Below are 14,379 nucleotides of genomic sequence, written 5' to 3' on the forward strand. Positions count from 1 at the left end.
AAAACAATTAAGTTAACATACAATAAAAATATCAACACAGAGGATAATTTAGAATTTTCACATATTCAAGTGGCATTCTTCAGACCAAAAAATAAAACAAAGCGAAAAGTCCACAAGCCTTAAGCTTTGTAGTTAAAATGTTTTAATAACTATACATGATTTTCTCATGGTGTGGTTCAGTTACTAACTTTAAAATGTCACCGGCACCATCACCACCAGCAGTGTCACCAGTATATACAAACATGCATGGCAACAAGCTGGCCAGTCTTACAACTTATAAAGCAGCTTATATATTGCCCATCATTTAAACATATAAAAAATCTGAAATAGTTGGAAGTTAAACATAAAAAAATCTCAGAGAGCAAAAATATATGTGCTTGCATCTTTTGTGAGAAGGCTTATCTTCTAAACAGAATGCAAAACGGGAATCTGTCCCTATAGAAATGATGCCAGTTACTTACTTTGCTTTGTTTCCTGTCCAGGTAAAACTGATGCTGACTAATTGCCATTACCCAAATGGACTTGATGAGAGAAGAGTTAGCATACCATGTTTGCACAAAGAGGCCACTTTGCCCAAAGGTTCTTCTTGAAACTGAAATCCTGAAAGATTAAAGAAAGCACTCAAATAATTCCCCTCTGGCCCAGCATGATGCAAAATGTACCCTGAGAGCAGCATTGTAACAAGGCATGTTCCTCTTGTCTTCTGTTGCAAAAACTCTTATGGAAATGGCAACCAAGTTTCTGATTTTCTCCTTTTACAACAAAACGATTCAGACCTAAGTAATCTCTTTCTGGATAAACAGCATGTTTAAAAACACATACACGTGAACTTAAAAGCTGATAAAGAATCAGTCAAATTAGAGACTATACAAAAATTTTAGTTAGAAACTCTAAGGATGTATAGCCATCACAAGTGGTAAGGAATAAATGGGATAAGATTTATTTATTTATTTATTTATTTATTTATTTATTTATTTGAGACGGAGTCTCGCTTTGTCGCCCAGGCTGGAGTGCAGTGGCGTGATCTCGGCTCACTGCAAGCTCCGCCTCCCGGATTCACGCCATTCTCCTGCCTCAGCCTCCCGAGTAGTTGGGGCTACAGGTGCCCAACACCATGCCTGGCTAATTTTTTGTATTTTTAGTAGAGACAGGGTTTCACTGTGTTAGCCAGGATGGTCTTGATCTCCTGACCTTGTGATCCGCCCACCTTGGCCTCCCAAAGTGCTGAGATTACAGGTGTGAGCCACCGCGCCCAGCCGGGATAAGATTTTAAAGATGCAGCAACCAAGTGTGGGATGAGCACCTAATTCAAGGTAAAAGAGCATTTTAGATCTAGGTAGATTTGGCTGGCTCTGACATTATCAGATAATGCACTTAATGATAATGGCTGAAAATATGCAAGTCCAAAACTGTCCAGAGTGCTGCTTGTACACCAGATGGAAAGAGGAAAGGGGAAGGGGAAGAAGGAGGAGGAGGAGGAGGGAGAGGGGGAGAGGGAAAGGAGGGTAGAAGGAAGGGAGGGGGAGTGAAAGAGAGAGAGAAACAGAGAGAGAACAGGCAAGAGGCAGACAGACTGTGTGTGTATGATGCGTTACTAATGTTCTTTTGTAGGAATTTTGCTTATCTCTTCGGGTCACCTTTTTATCACAGGTATTTCCTCCCATCCCTCTGGCCTCTAACCATCCATAACCATCTTGGGACTGAAAAGTTCCCACTAAGGACTGATTAGTAATTTCTCTTAAGGCCAGGTGCCATGGTTCAGCACTTTGGGAGGCCAAGGCAGGTGGATCACCTGAGGTCAGGAGTTCGAGACCAGCCTGGTGAAAGCCTGTCTCTACTAAAAACACAAAAATTAGCTTGGTGTGGTGGTGCATGCCTGTACTCCCAGCTACTTGGGAGGCTGAGGCATGAACATCACTTGAACCTGGGAGGTGGAGGTTGCAATGAGTCAAGATTGCATGACTGCACTGCAATCTGGGTGACAGAGTGAGACTCTGTCTTGGCAGGGGGGTGGGGGAGAAGAATTTCTCCTAAGATATTTGAGAACCAACATCCTGACTTCAGTTAATGTTGATTACCTTGGCTTTTTTTTCTTTTTCTTTTAATGACCAAGAACACCAACATTTTAAATGAGCAAAAGATCTGAATAGACATTTCTCTACTAAAGATACATGAATAGCTGAGAAGCACATGAAAAGGTGCTCAGCCATCATTAGTCACGAGGCAAATGCAAATCAAAACCACAAGAAGGTACCACTTCAACCCACTAGGATGGCATAAACTATACATGCACACAAAACTAAAAGTAACAAGTGTCAGTGAGGATGTGTTGGCATTGGAACCACATATACTGCTGCTTGGGATGCAAAATGGTGCAACACTTTGAAAAGCAGCCTTGCTGTTCATCAAAGGGTTAAAGATAGTTACCATTTGACCCAGCAATTCCACTCCTAGGTATATACCCAAGAGAAATGAAAACATATGTTCATATAAAAACGTGTACACAAATGTTGATAGCAGCATTATTTGTACAGTAACTGGGTCACACAGAGAAAAAGTCTTTGATCCTCACCTTCGTGGATCATGAACTTCAACAGCAAATTTTTTCTCACGGAAATATAAGTTCTCCAGCTGTTTCCATTGGAATAACTAAGGAAAACAGAAAAGCCAGGCAGGGTTATTTATTCTTATTTTTACTCAGTCTATAAATCAGCTTAATAATCAAACAATTATAAGTTCCAAGAAGGTACACTGATACGATGAAGTATGAATATGTGATTCAGCCTTTTTACAAATCAACTATGACCTGAAACCATTTTATTCCTTCTTCTGACAGCAATCTTTAACTATTAAGATTCACCTCGCCAATAAATCTTCCTTGAACAATAAAACCAACCATCTGTGGAAGAATATGCACACTATTTTTCCTCTGACTCAACTATATAATAAGGAAACCTGCACAGATTCCAGTAAGCACCAGCCTTATCAAAGACGTTGATTTCATAGTTAAATGGAAAGATATTCAAAGGGATATTTCAATAACATCAGAGACTGAATTTCAAAAGAATGCAAAGTGAAAGTAAAACGGAACCCCCATGCAGGGGTGATTCTCTGAGATACCAGTTTCCTACCTATGAAGAGAGTTCCCCTAAATGCCACGGAAACCTAGCACCAGTAACTGGGGGCAGAGAAGGGGTAGGAGGGAACACCAGAGCCTCTTCTTGGTTTCTGAGCTAGAACCTCCAGTTTTTGAACATAGCTCCCAATGTCTGCACACTCTGATATAGACACTACTGATATTCTATTGCTGTTGTCAGTTTGATTGGGAGAAACAAACTTTACTAGCAACGTGCATTTGAAAACCAAGTAATTTGATAGAAAGCGGCTCATTCACAGAATTGAGGACGCCTTGCTGTGTTTTCTGGGCTGCTTCCTAAGCTCTTTATAAGACACTGTACTATCCTGAGCCTTGGTTTGTCCTGTCAACTTAGACTTCATGGTCAAATTCCTCTTCTCTGCCCCCAGACTTGATTAGGGAAATAACAGCACAGAGGTTTCATTATATTATTAGACTTTGGCTGGATTTTAAAATTATGTTCAAAGAATCTTAAAAGATTATTTTTAATAGTCTAAATAATAAGCACTTCTCTGCAATGCACTATCAGCAAAACCATTTCCTGACATACAGGAACCCAGGCTTTTCACAGACATGTAAACCTCATCATGTAAAGGAACAAAATGAGCTGAAGGTTTCTATACATACACTGGCATGGGAAAAAAAAGTGTTCAGACTGGACCCCCCAATTTCAAACAGTGAAATAAACCAGTACACCCTAAAAACAGCCCTCCGTGGTCCGCACACATAGCTGTCTATAACCACAACACTCACTCAGGTTCAAAGAGGAATTAATAAAAGTATAAAGCTACATACCCATTTCTTAAAATCTCCACAAACTTGAGGTTTTCATTTCTTTAAATCCAGAGGTTCCAAAAATGGGACAGAAATGTGAGGGAAAACCTCAGGGTTCTTCCAACCTCCCCCTCCCAGACGGCAGCTCCGGTGAGTTCTGAACTGAGTTTCATAAGACACTTAGGTGTAACTCAATTTCACAAACTGAGCCTCCCACGGCTGACACACTACTGACATCAGCACCTCTACCGAGTGACACCTCCCTAATTCTACTCTTTCCTCCCATCAGGGAGAGGAGGGCAAAGTTCTCAGTGGCAGATTTTCCCAGAAAAGAGAGCTTTCTAAAATGGGGGGCAGTTGGGATTTGCCCGATACTTCCTGGGAAGTAAGTTGCTTTGAATCCAAGGACGAATTTCACCGGAGGCTGTTTTAGAAAGACATTTCTACCCTAGTTTACTCACCCTGGACATGAACAGGTTCTACAGGAAGAGTTACAATGCAGCTCAGCTGTGTTTTCCTTTGTGTCCATTCCCACACACATAAAAACCAGGGCTGGACTTGAAACATGATCTCTGAAAGTCACCACCTCCCCCTCTTATCACTTACAAATGTGAAACCCTAGTGCTTTGGACTCCATTCAGCCAGTCCCTGCATTGAAAGCAAATATGCTCCCTGCAAGCAAAAACTCTACTTAAAAGGTGAAGGACTTCGGCTTAGAGAATTTGAAATAATTAGATTGTAACTGGATTTGCACAAGGTTATGGGAACTAGAGTGGGTTTTAAGTATGAAAGGCAGAGAGCAGTTCATTTCCCCGCCTGAAATCTTAAAAGTTTGTACAAAGTATGATTTCATATATGTGCATATAATAGTATAAATGTGGATTGGAGTGATACAAAATTCCGTGATTGCTTCTGTGGGCAGATGGTATGAAGGGTACGTTGTATAGAAACTTCAGTATCACTAGTAATGTTTTCTTTTATTAATAAAAATAGGATGAAGTAAATATGACAAAATATTAGTAACATCTATTAAAGTGGTTGTACAGGTATTGTCATATTTTTAGGACTCTTGGAATTTCTCAAAATTAAAATAATAAAAGTTTATATATATAAAATGAATATAGGTTGGTCTATTTTATACAAGAGTGAGATTTTCACCATCTAATGAGTTGTAAGGTCCCTGTTTTAAACATTAAATATTATTACCATTTTAATTCTTTTCAATGTTTGAAGTTGCTAGGAAAATATTTCTCATTGTAGTGGTACTTGATCTAGCTGGCAGCTGGATATAAGCTGGCTTTTCTTTTGAAATTGCTGAAATCATTCTCCTATTGTGTTTTTTACTTCTGGACTCTTCATATCCAAGGGCCAGGATGCAGCTCTAAAAACGGCAATGGAGCTGAGGTGAATTCATTTGCTGAAAGATTGCTCATGCACCTTGCCTCAGACAGCACCTGGCACAGGGCAGGTAGTTGAACGGTGTTCATTCTCCTCCCTTTCTCCAGTGTTTATCTTAGAAGATAAATAAAAGGCACCCTCTGGTCAAAATCATGATAGGGGCCAGGCGCGGTGGTTTGGTCAGGTGCAGTAGCTCATGCCTATAATCCCAGCACTTTGGGAAGCCGAGGTGGCTGGATCACTTGAGGTCAGGAGTTCGGGACCAGCCTGACCAACATGGTGAAACCCCATGTCTACCAAAAATACAAAAACTAGCCGGCTATGGTGCGAGAGCCTATAATCCCAGTTATTTGAGAGGCTGAGGCAGGAGAATCACTTGAACCAGATAGGCGGAGGTTGCAGTGAGCTGAGATTGCACCATCGCACTTCAACCCGGGCAATGAGAGCAAAAACCCATCTCAACAACAAGAAAAAGGCATGAGGGGATTTCAGACTAACGATCTGTATTTGAGGAAAGAGATCAAAGTTTAAAGGAAGATACAAGGAAGCTAAGTATGCTTCCCATTTTCTATTATTTGGACAATATTGGTGTCCATATAGGGTAGGACTATTACATATATGTATGTATGTGTATATATATAAAATATACGCATGTGTATGTACAAATACACTTGCAGTTTTCATATTAAAACAGAAAAATGTATTTTGCCCAAACCAAAATTTTCACTCTTGGAAATTAAAAAAAAAAAAAGAGGAGCTTTATTTGTCCTGCAATACAATTAAGAGTATGGAACTAGAATGTTTTCTATAGTGATCATTATATAAGCATAATAATCATTAATGAGTATTTATTATTGTCTATGTGGCACCTGCTAGTAGCTAAGAGTTTGAACACTATGTTGTTTGTAGATAAAATATATCGGCCGGGTGTGGTGGCTCAAGCCTGTAATCCCAGCACTTTGGGAGGCTGAGGCGGGCGGATCACGAGGTCAGGAGATCGAGACCATCCTGACTAACACGGTGAAACCCCGTCTCTACTAAAAATACTAGAAAATTAGCCGGGCGAGGCGGCGGGCGCCTGTAGTCCCAGCTACTCGGGAGGCTGAGGCAGGAGAATGGCGTGAACCGGGTGCGGGGGACGCAGGTGGAGCTTGCAGTGAGCCGAGATCGCGCCACTGTACTCCAGCCTGGGGCACAGAGCAAGACTCCGTCTCAAAAAAATATATATTTTATATATATATATATATGTGCTGCTAGTGATGAAAGGGAAGTAGTTGCAAGGTGAAAATAAAACTATAAATTAGGTCTTCTAGATTTCTTTCTGCTCTACGCTCATCTTGAATGATCACTTGTGCCCTCTGGTATCAAAAGAAGGAAGTAAAGAGTGACCGAAGAATAATATCTGGGATTACTTTGCAATTGCAAAAGTAAATAGACAGATAGATAAAATATTAAAAGAGGAGCAACATAAATAACATTAACAAAGAGATAATCAAGAAATTACAACAGGAGGAGAATTTATCTTACGGTTACAAATCTTATCTTAAAAAAATAAAGTGTCAAAAATTTAAAACTGACACAGAAGATAGTGCTGGAATCAAGCCGTATTTTGAAACTGAGCTATATAAAATATCGTAATCACAAGAAATTCCCTTAATCCTAAGAGAAAGTGAAGAAAGTATTGATGGTTTTAGAATAATTTGCTGCAGATGATTACACTTTAACGAAATGAATGTGCGGAATATTTAAGCCACTTTGTTGAAATCTATAATTGTTAGATTCCACTCAAAGAACTACAAGAAATCACCTCTGCCCTATCCCACCCCACTATTACAATGGTTCCTAAATATCTGAGGCTACTGTCAAACTTTAGCCAAAAAAAAAAAAAAAATATATATATATATATATACACACACACACATACACATATGCTATAAGGAAAAGCAGAGGGACCTTCAGGAGACATGGTACTTGTATTTCAGATATGTATTTCAGTAGCTTTGGGAGTCATTCCTTCCTTTTAATCAACAGATATTTCTTGAGTGCCGTGTATGTTTGAGGTCTTGTTCTTGTCAGCAAGTAATGGACAGAGCCCCTCTGTTGTGGAGCTCACAAGAACCAAATGAACCAAGTCAGATTGCCTTGGTTAGCATTCTGGTACTGCCACTTATCGCTGTGTGGTATTTGGCAAGCTGCTTAACTTTCCTGAATCTCAGTGTCTGTATCTGTAAAATGGGACCAACACCCACCTCAGAGAGTTGCCAGAAGGGGTCAGGGAAAGTATGTTTGTGAAGCACTTAGCCCAGTGCCTGGCTCAGAATCAAAATTCAGTAAGAGATAAAGTCAGCTCTATTTGTAACGAAGAACTCTCAGTTCACCTCTCCAATTTTATCACATGGAGGGCAGTCACTTAATAGCAGAAACAAAAGCAAAAACTGCTGTCTGGATCCCACATCTTTCCATTGTTGAGAAACAGTTGGGTTATTCGGTTAACATATCTGTGTCACTCAGACTTCCAATTCTGTGAGTTTCGGGCTTTATAAAAGCTGGCTGCTCTACTTCTGTTTATTTCATTGGGGGTTTCCTGATACACCCTCTAGGTAGGAAATTTGCTCATCATTTCTGTATCATGGAGGACATAAATGAGGAGGGAGGGGCTGGTCACGGCACACCCCACAGGCAGACAAAGCAAACTCCCTCCTGCCCCGAGTACCCAGGAAAGAAGGAATGTGCCCCAGCATGTACAAAAATGCTGAGGAGTGTGCGCCTGCCACATGCTAGGAGGACCTCCCCGGGGGCATGAAAGACCCAGGGAAAGCCTTGGACAAAAAGGATCAAACTGTCTTTTTAAATCTTGATGAAATGAAAGTAGATGCCACCTAAAGGTTTCACACTAGGCCAGGACAGGAAAGACGTCAGGAGAGGCTTGGCTTTTTAATGGCACCTCACAGCATCTATAGGTTAATCATTTAACTGCAGATTCACCTGGAAATGACTACATTTGAGACAGTCACAGCTGCAGTGTATGACGGTACATTAGTGACTCACATGGTGGGGAATCCCCCTGCTATTATTACTTGAAGCCAAACAAAATCACTATATTATTGATTTATTCTTCTTTCATTTTGAAAGATTACACGTGATGCATATACTGTTAGTATCTTCCGGAATTTCACAGAATTATAGGCTTCTATAAAGCCCAATTGATCTACCTTCTTTCCATCAAATGTTTATGTGACAAAGTCTCTGCCCTCAAGGAGGGTACAGGCTATCGAAGTGACAGTCATACAACAAATATGCACAGTTAACACCAAGAGTGCCAGCTGGCATAAACTAAGTGCTCAGCTGTAGCACTAAGATGTTGCATCTGTTATCTTACTGAGTCTTCCCAACAACCACATGGGGCAGTACTATTTTAGCCTCACTGTGCAGAAGAGAAAAACTGAGGCTCAGAGAGGTTTAAGTAAATTGGCCAAGGTCACACAGCTAAATAGGGGCAGATATTGACACATAAATACAGCCAGGCTCCAAGATCCCCAGTGTGTAACCACAGCATGCCATTTTGCCTTTTTCACCTGGGAAGAGTGCTATATGGGCATCTGTTATGTCTTTAACAAAAAAAAAAAAGAGAAAGAGAAAAAAAATATATTTTTTCTTTTTTTTTGAGATGGAGTCTCGCTCTGTCACCCAGGCTGGAGTGCAGTGGTGCCATCTTGGCTCACTGCAAGCTCCGCCTCCTGGGTTCACGCCATTCTCCTGCCTCAGCCTCCCAAGTAGCTGGGACTACAGGCGCCCGCCACCACGCCTGGCTAATTTTTTGTATTTTTAGTAAAGACGGAGTTTCACCGTGTTAGCCAGGTTTTGATCTCCTGACCTCGTGATCCGCCCACCTCAGCCTCCCAAGTGCTAGGGTTACAGGCATGAGCCACGGCGCCCGGCCCAAAGAAAAACAGTAATTCTTATTTCTTCCTCAAATAAAAAAGAAAGCAATTATGGCAGCCATTTTTGGGATAGGACTGAGTCTGAGTCCCTTTAGATTTTATTTTATTTTATTATTATTATTTTTTTTAGGGTCTTGGTCTGTCACCCAGGCTGGAGCACAGTGGCTTGATCACAGCTTACTGCGGCAGCCTCGACCTCTCGGGCTCAAGTGATCCTCTAATCTCGACGTTCTGAGTAGCTGGGACAACAGGTACATGCTGCCATATCTGGCTAATTTTTAAATTTCTCATAGAGATGGGGTCTCCCTATGTTACCCAGGCTGGTCTTGAACTCCTGGGCTCAAGGAATCCTCCCGCCTTGGCCTCTAAAGTGCTGGGATTATAGGCACGAGCCATCACACCCAACCCGAGTCCCTTTAATTTTTCTTAGTGATTCTCAACCTGTGGTGATTTTTGCACCCCTCCCACTCCTCCCAACCGTCAACCTCAGGACATGTGGTGATGCTTAGAGACATTTTTGGTTAACACACTGGAGGGGAGGGTGCTAATAGCATCTAGAGAGTAGAGGCCAGGGATGCTGCCAACATCTTACAGTGCACAGAATATGATGCCCCCCACAACAGAGAACTATATGGCCCCAAATGTCTATGGTGCTGAGGTTGGGAAACCCTGACTCAGAGGATAATATTTAGTGATACAACTAGGCTTTGGTAGGTGAAATGTGCTGATGAAGGATATAACAATTTTTACTCTGAAACAATGAATTCTGGAGTCCTATTTCTTTCAGCTATGGCTGTTCACATTGCTTTACATATGCAAATGCTACCCACTAGAGGGGCTTACAACAATTGACCAAACTAGAAGAGTCAGCTGTGCTGAACTAAAATCTCATAAAAGTACCCAAATGGTATACCCTCCGGTAGTGAATGTTTTTTCCAGATGTGAGCTCATAAACTTACAAATAAAACACCATATCTTGGCCAGGCATGGGGGCTCACACCTGTAATTCCAGCACTTTGGGAGGCCGGGGTGGGGAGATTGCCTGAAATCAGGAATTCGAGACCAGCCTGACCAATGGCGAAACCCTATCTCTCCTAAAAATACAAAAATTAGCCAGGCGTGGTGGCGTGTGCCTGTAGTCCCAGCTACTTGGGAGGCTGAGGCAAGAAAATTGCTTGAACACAGGAGGCGGAGTCTGCAGTGAGTTGAGATCACGCCACTGCACTCCAGCCTGGGCGACAGTGACACTCCATCTCAAAAAACAAACAAAACAAAAACTCATATCTTAAATGCAAGGACTAAAACTCTTGAATATTTTCAGCAAAGTTTAGATGAAGAAGTTCCGGGTATTAGGAAATATATAATGTAAAAACCAGACCACCTAAAAAGATGTCACCTCACCCAAGTTTCCTCTGTGGCCGAATCTCTAACCTTCCAGGGCTGATGTAATGACTTCCTGTTAAGACTCTCATCAGTGTGCTCACTGATGTATTTGATGCCACCAGGGCTGAGCTACTGCTCTGGGCACCGGTATAACTGTTATGGATATTTACAACTGGTATCCCTTCTTGTGGTTTTGTACCTAGTCTGGTTATTAAATATTTTCAATAAAATACCTAATTTTGAATATATTCTTTCTTTCCAGATAGATTGGCAGGTACTTGATGACAGAGATTGTGGCTTTTTCCTTAAATGAGACGAAGAATATAGAGTACTCATTCAGGGCCCCTGTAAATGCAATGGGCTTAATACTTTTTTTTTTTTTTTTTTTTTTGGTGGAGGGGAGCATAAAATCAGGTACACTGCACTCTATAGTTAGAAATGTAGGGATAGATGAATTTGACAACTTTAGCTTATCACTGAAGCCTTGCTACCAAAAAAAAAAAAAAGTCCCAAACCAGCCAATCATTGGTCACAAGCATATAATAAAGAAACCTTGGACAAGCACGATGGCTCACGCTTATAATACCAGCACTTTGGGAGGCTGAGGTGGGAGGATCACTTGAGGCCACGAGTTCGAGACCACCTTGGGCAACATAGTGAGACCCTGTCTCCATAACAGAATTCAAATAATTAGCGGGACACGATGGCTCATGCCTATAGTCCTAGCTACTTGAAAGGCTGAGGTGGGAGAATTGCTTGAACAGAGGAGTTTGAGGCTGCAGTGAACTAGCATTATGCCTCTGCACTCCAGCCTGGGCAACAGAGTGAGAACCTATGTCTTTAAAAAAAAAAAAAAAAAAGAAAAGAAAACAAAAGGAAATCTTTACCGTTTACGCCTCTTCATAGAACTATTTTTTACAGTGCTTTATGTACTAATTGCTTTTCTCTGCATTCAGACTAGTCAATCCTATTTACAAGCTTTCATTTTTCTTCATGTGCCAGTGGTTCAACCATGTGATAAATGCTTAGACATGTAAAAGAATAGAAAAAAAACAACGGATGGCCAGGCATGCTGGCTCACACCTGTAATCCCAGCACTTTGGGAGGCCGAGGCGGGTGGATCACAAGGTCAAGAGATCAAAACCATCTTGGACAACATGGTGAAACCCCGTCTCTACTAAAAATACAAAAATTAGCTGGGCGTGGTGGGACGTGCCTATACTCGCAGCTACCTGGGAGGCTAAGGCAGGAGAATCGCTTGAACTTGGGAAGCAGAGGTTGTGGTGAGCCAAGATGGGGCCAATGCACTCCAGCTTGGCAGCAGAGCGAGACTCCATCTCGAAAACAAAACAAAACAAAAAAATAGACATATGATGGTTCTGCCTGCCCGGCAGCCACTTCCTCTTCTTCTAGTAGCATCTTCCATTTCTACATGGAACTCTATCAGCTTTAGCTACAGTGGTGAGCAGTGGTGCCATCTTGGCTCACTGCAACTTCCACCTCCTGGGTTCAAGCAATTCTCCTGCCTCAGTCTCCCAAGTAGCTGGGATTATGGGCACCCGCCATCACATCTGGCTAATTTTTGTATTTTTAATTTTATTTATTTTTTTAGACAGGTTCTTGCTCTGTCACCCAGGCTAGAGTACAATGGTATGATCCTGGCTCACTGCAACCTCCACCTCCTGGGTTCGAGCAATTCTTCTGTCTCAGCCTCCTGAGTAGCTGAGATTACAGGCACCCACCACCACACCCGGCTGATTTTTTGTATTTTTAGTAGAGACGGGGTTTCACCATGTTGGCCAGGCTGGTCTCGAACTCCTGACCTCAGGCGATCCCGCCCTCCTCGGCTTCCCAAAGTGCTGGGATTACAGACTGAACCACCGCAACCGGCCTCCTCCCAGTTTTTATAACATGCCTATCTCCTTCCCATCGGCATACTCTGTTCTTTGATGAGAACAAGCCATACTGTTCTTTATGAGCTTTCTGCCCTTCAGGTCTCAGGTTAAACATCACCTTCCTCAGAAAGGCTTTCCCTGAACACACCAAACGTCCCCTCCCTGCATCCCATTACTGTCTCTCCATCTCATTTGTTTCCATCAAAGATAATTAAAAATTTATAATTATGTCTTTATTTCTTTGCTTACTTCTCACCAACCATCCCTCCAAAGACTTCAAAGGAAACAAATACAGTGTGACAGAAACTACTGATCTCCCCCAGGATCTATTTTTCCTTATTTTTAGGAATGGAACATCTTGAGTTACGCCAGGCGCGGTGGCTCACGCCTGTAATCCCAGCACTTTGGGAGGCTGAGGCGGGCGGATCACGAGGTCAGGAGTTTGAGACCAGCCTGGCCAACATGGCGAAACCCCGTCTCTACTAAAAATACAAAAATTAGTCGGATGTGGTGGCATGCGCCTGTAGTCCCAGCTACTCAGGAGGCTGAGGCAGAAGAATGTCTTGAACCCGACAGGTGGAGGTTGCAGTGAGCCAAGATCACACCACTGTACTCCAGCCTGGGCGACAGAGCGAAACTCCATCTCAAAAAAAAAAAAAAAAAAAAAAAGGACATCTTGAGTTAAAGCTTTGCCACCCACCTAGAGACAATACCTCCCAGCTGCCCTTGCACTCAGAGTTGATACTTTCCAAATGACAGAGGAGCCTGCCTAGGCCTCCCTCTTTCCATCTTCTTCACCAATACCCAACCAATTTTCTAAAAGTTCCATGTTTTATGAGAACTGCTTAAAATTCTAATTGTGATCAACTATGGGAGGGGAAGAGAAAGACCATGCTGTACAATACACTTTCTATAAATTAAAGTATGGTGTAGAGGGGAAAATAACCCACTCAGTGAAATAACTCACTAACTCGTTGGGTCCTCATAATAATCTGTAAGGTGGACAGCAGACAAGAATTATCTCAATTTGATAGCTGAAAAAAATGAAGGCCCAGAAAGGTTGAATGACAGCTCTGAGTCAGCCAGTTGGTAAGTGGAAATGCAGAACTGGTTCTTATTTCAAATCCATGCTGTAGGATGGGAGTTCTCCTCCCACTGACTCTGCAGAAGATTTTAACAATCAGATTGATTACTGGTGTGGTTGAAGCTTAGATACACACTTTGTAAACAGGATGGACCAGTCTCTGGTTGATATTCTAAATCCAGTTATTTTCTTTGATACCATGCTTTATTTGGCATTAATGTAGAAAGAGAACAACCCATGTTCTCTTCTCCTACAGTTAATCTCATCTAGAATTTCAGCAGTATCAGAAGTAGCTTCTAATCTAGGTCCAAGGTGGTACGGTCATGGTGGAAAGAAGAGCTTAGAAATGCTCAAGATAGCTGTACTTAAAAAAATATCCAAGTCACTGTCTTTAAATAAAATAACCTTGTAGTTGTATAAGAAGAAAACAGGAAGACTTTTGTGCTTGTTACTTAATTCATTTGGCTTTAGGTATTTGGGAATTCCAATATATAGAGAGACAGAAAATGAAAGCTAAGAACATTTTCCCACCTTCACATGCCCTGCAGTGATGAAGTTCACCTCAAGTCTTCCTTGGCATGATTTAATGCAAAAAGATACTTATCTTGAAAAGTATTTTGTCCCACTATGGACACCTCGACAGTATGTCATTTTATCTCTGCCATCTGACAGGCTCTGGCTTTCCCATGGGAAGCATTTGCCGAAGGGATACAAATCTGTCACGACATAGACGAATACTTGGCTCAGTCCCTGACCCACTGTCTGCTT

At 41.8% G+C, this 14,379-nt stretch overlaps 1 protein-coding gene across 3 annotated transcripts in view; it reads right to left on the reverse strand.

The window, feature by feature from the left end:
* FRMD4B (FERM domain containing 4B) overlaps window positions 1-14,379 on the reverse strand; it is a 208,103-nt gene that overhangs the window by 25,541 nt on the left and 168,183 nt on the right. For all 3 annotated transcript variants that reach the window (XM_015130422.3, XM_015130423.3, XM_015130426.3), the window contains exons 12-13: window positions 2,573-2,649; window positions 462-600 (exon numbers count right to left, since the gene is read on the reverse strand). In XM_015130422.3, the coding sequence (XP_014985908.1) occupies window positions 462-600; window positions 2,573-2,649 (216 nt within the window). The remainder of the gene's footprint in view (window positions 1-461; window positions 601-2,572; window positions 2,650-14,379) is intronic.

The sequence above is a fragment of the Macaca mulatta genome, chromosome 2 (genome assembly GCF_049350105.2).
Source record: "Macaca mulatta isolate MMU2019108-1 chromosome 2, T2T-MMU8v2.0, whole genome shotgun sequence".
NCBI lineage: Eukaryota > Metazoa > Chordata > Mammalia > Primates > Cercopithecidae > Macaca > Macaca mulatta.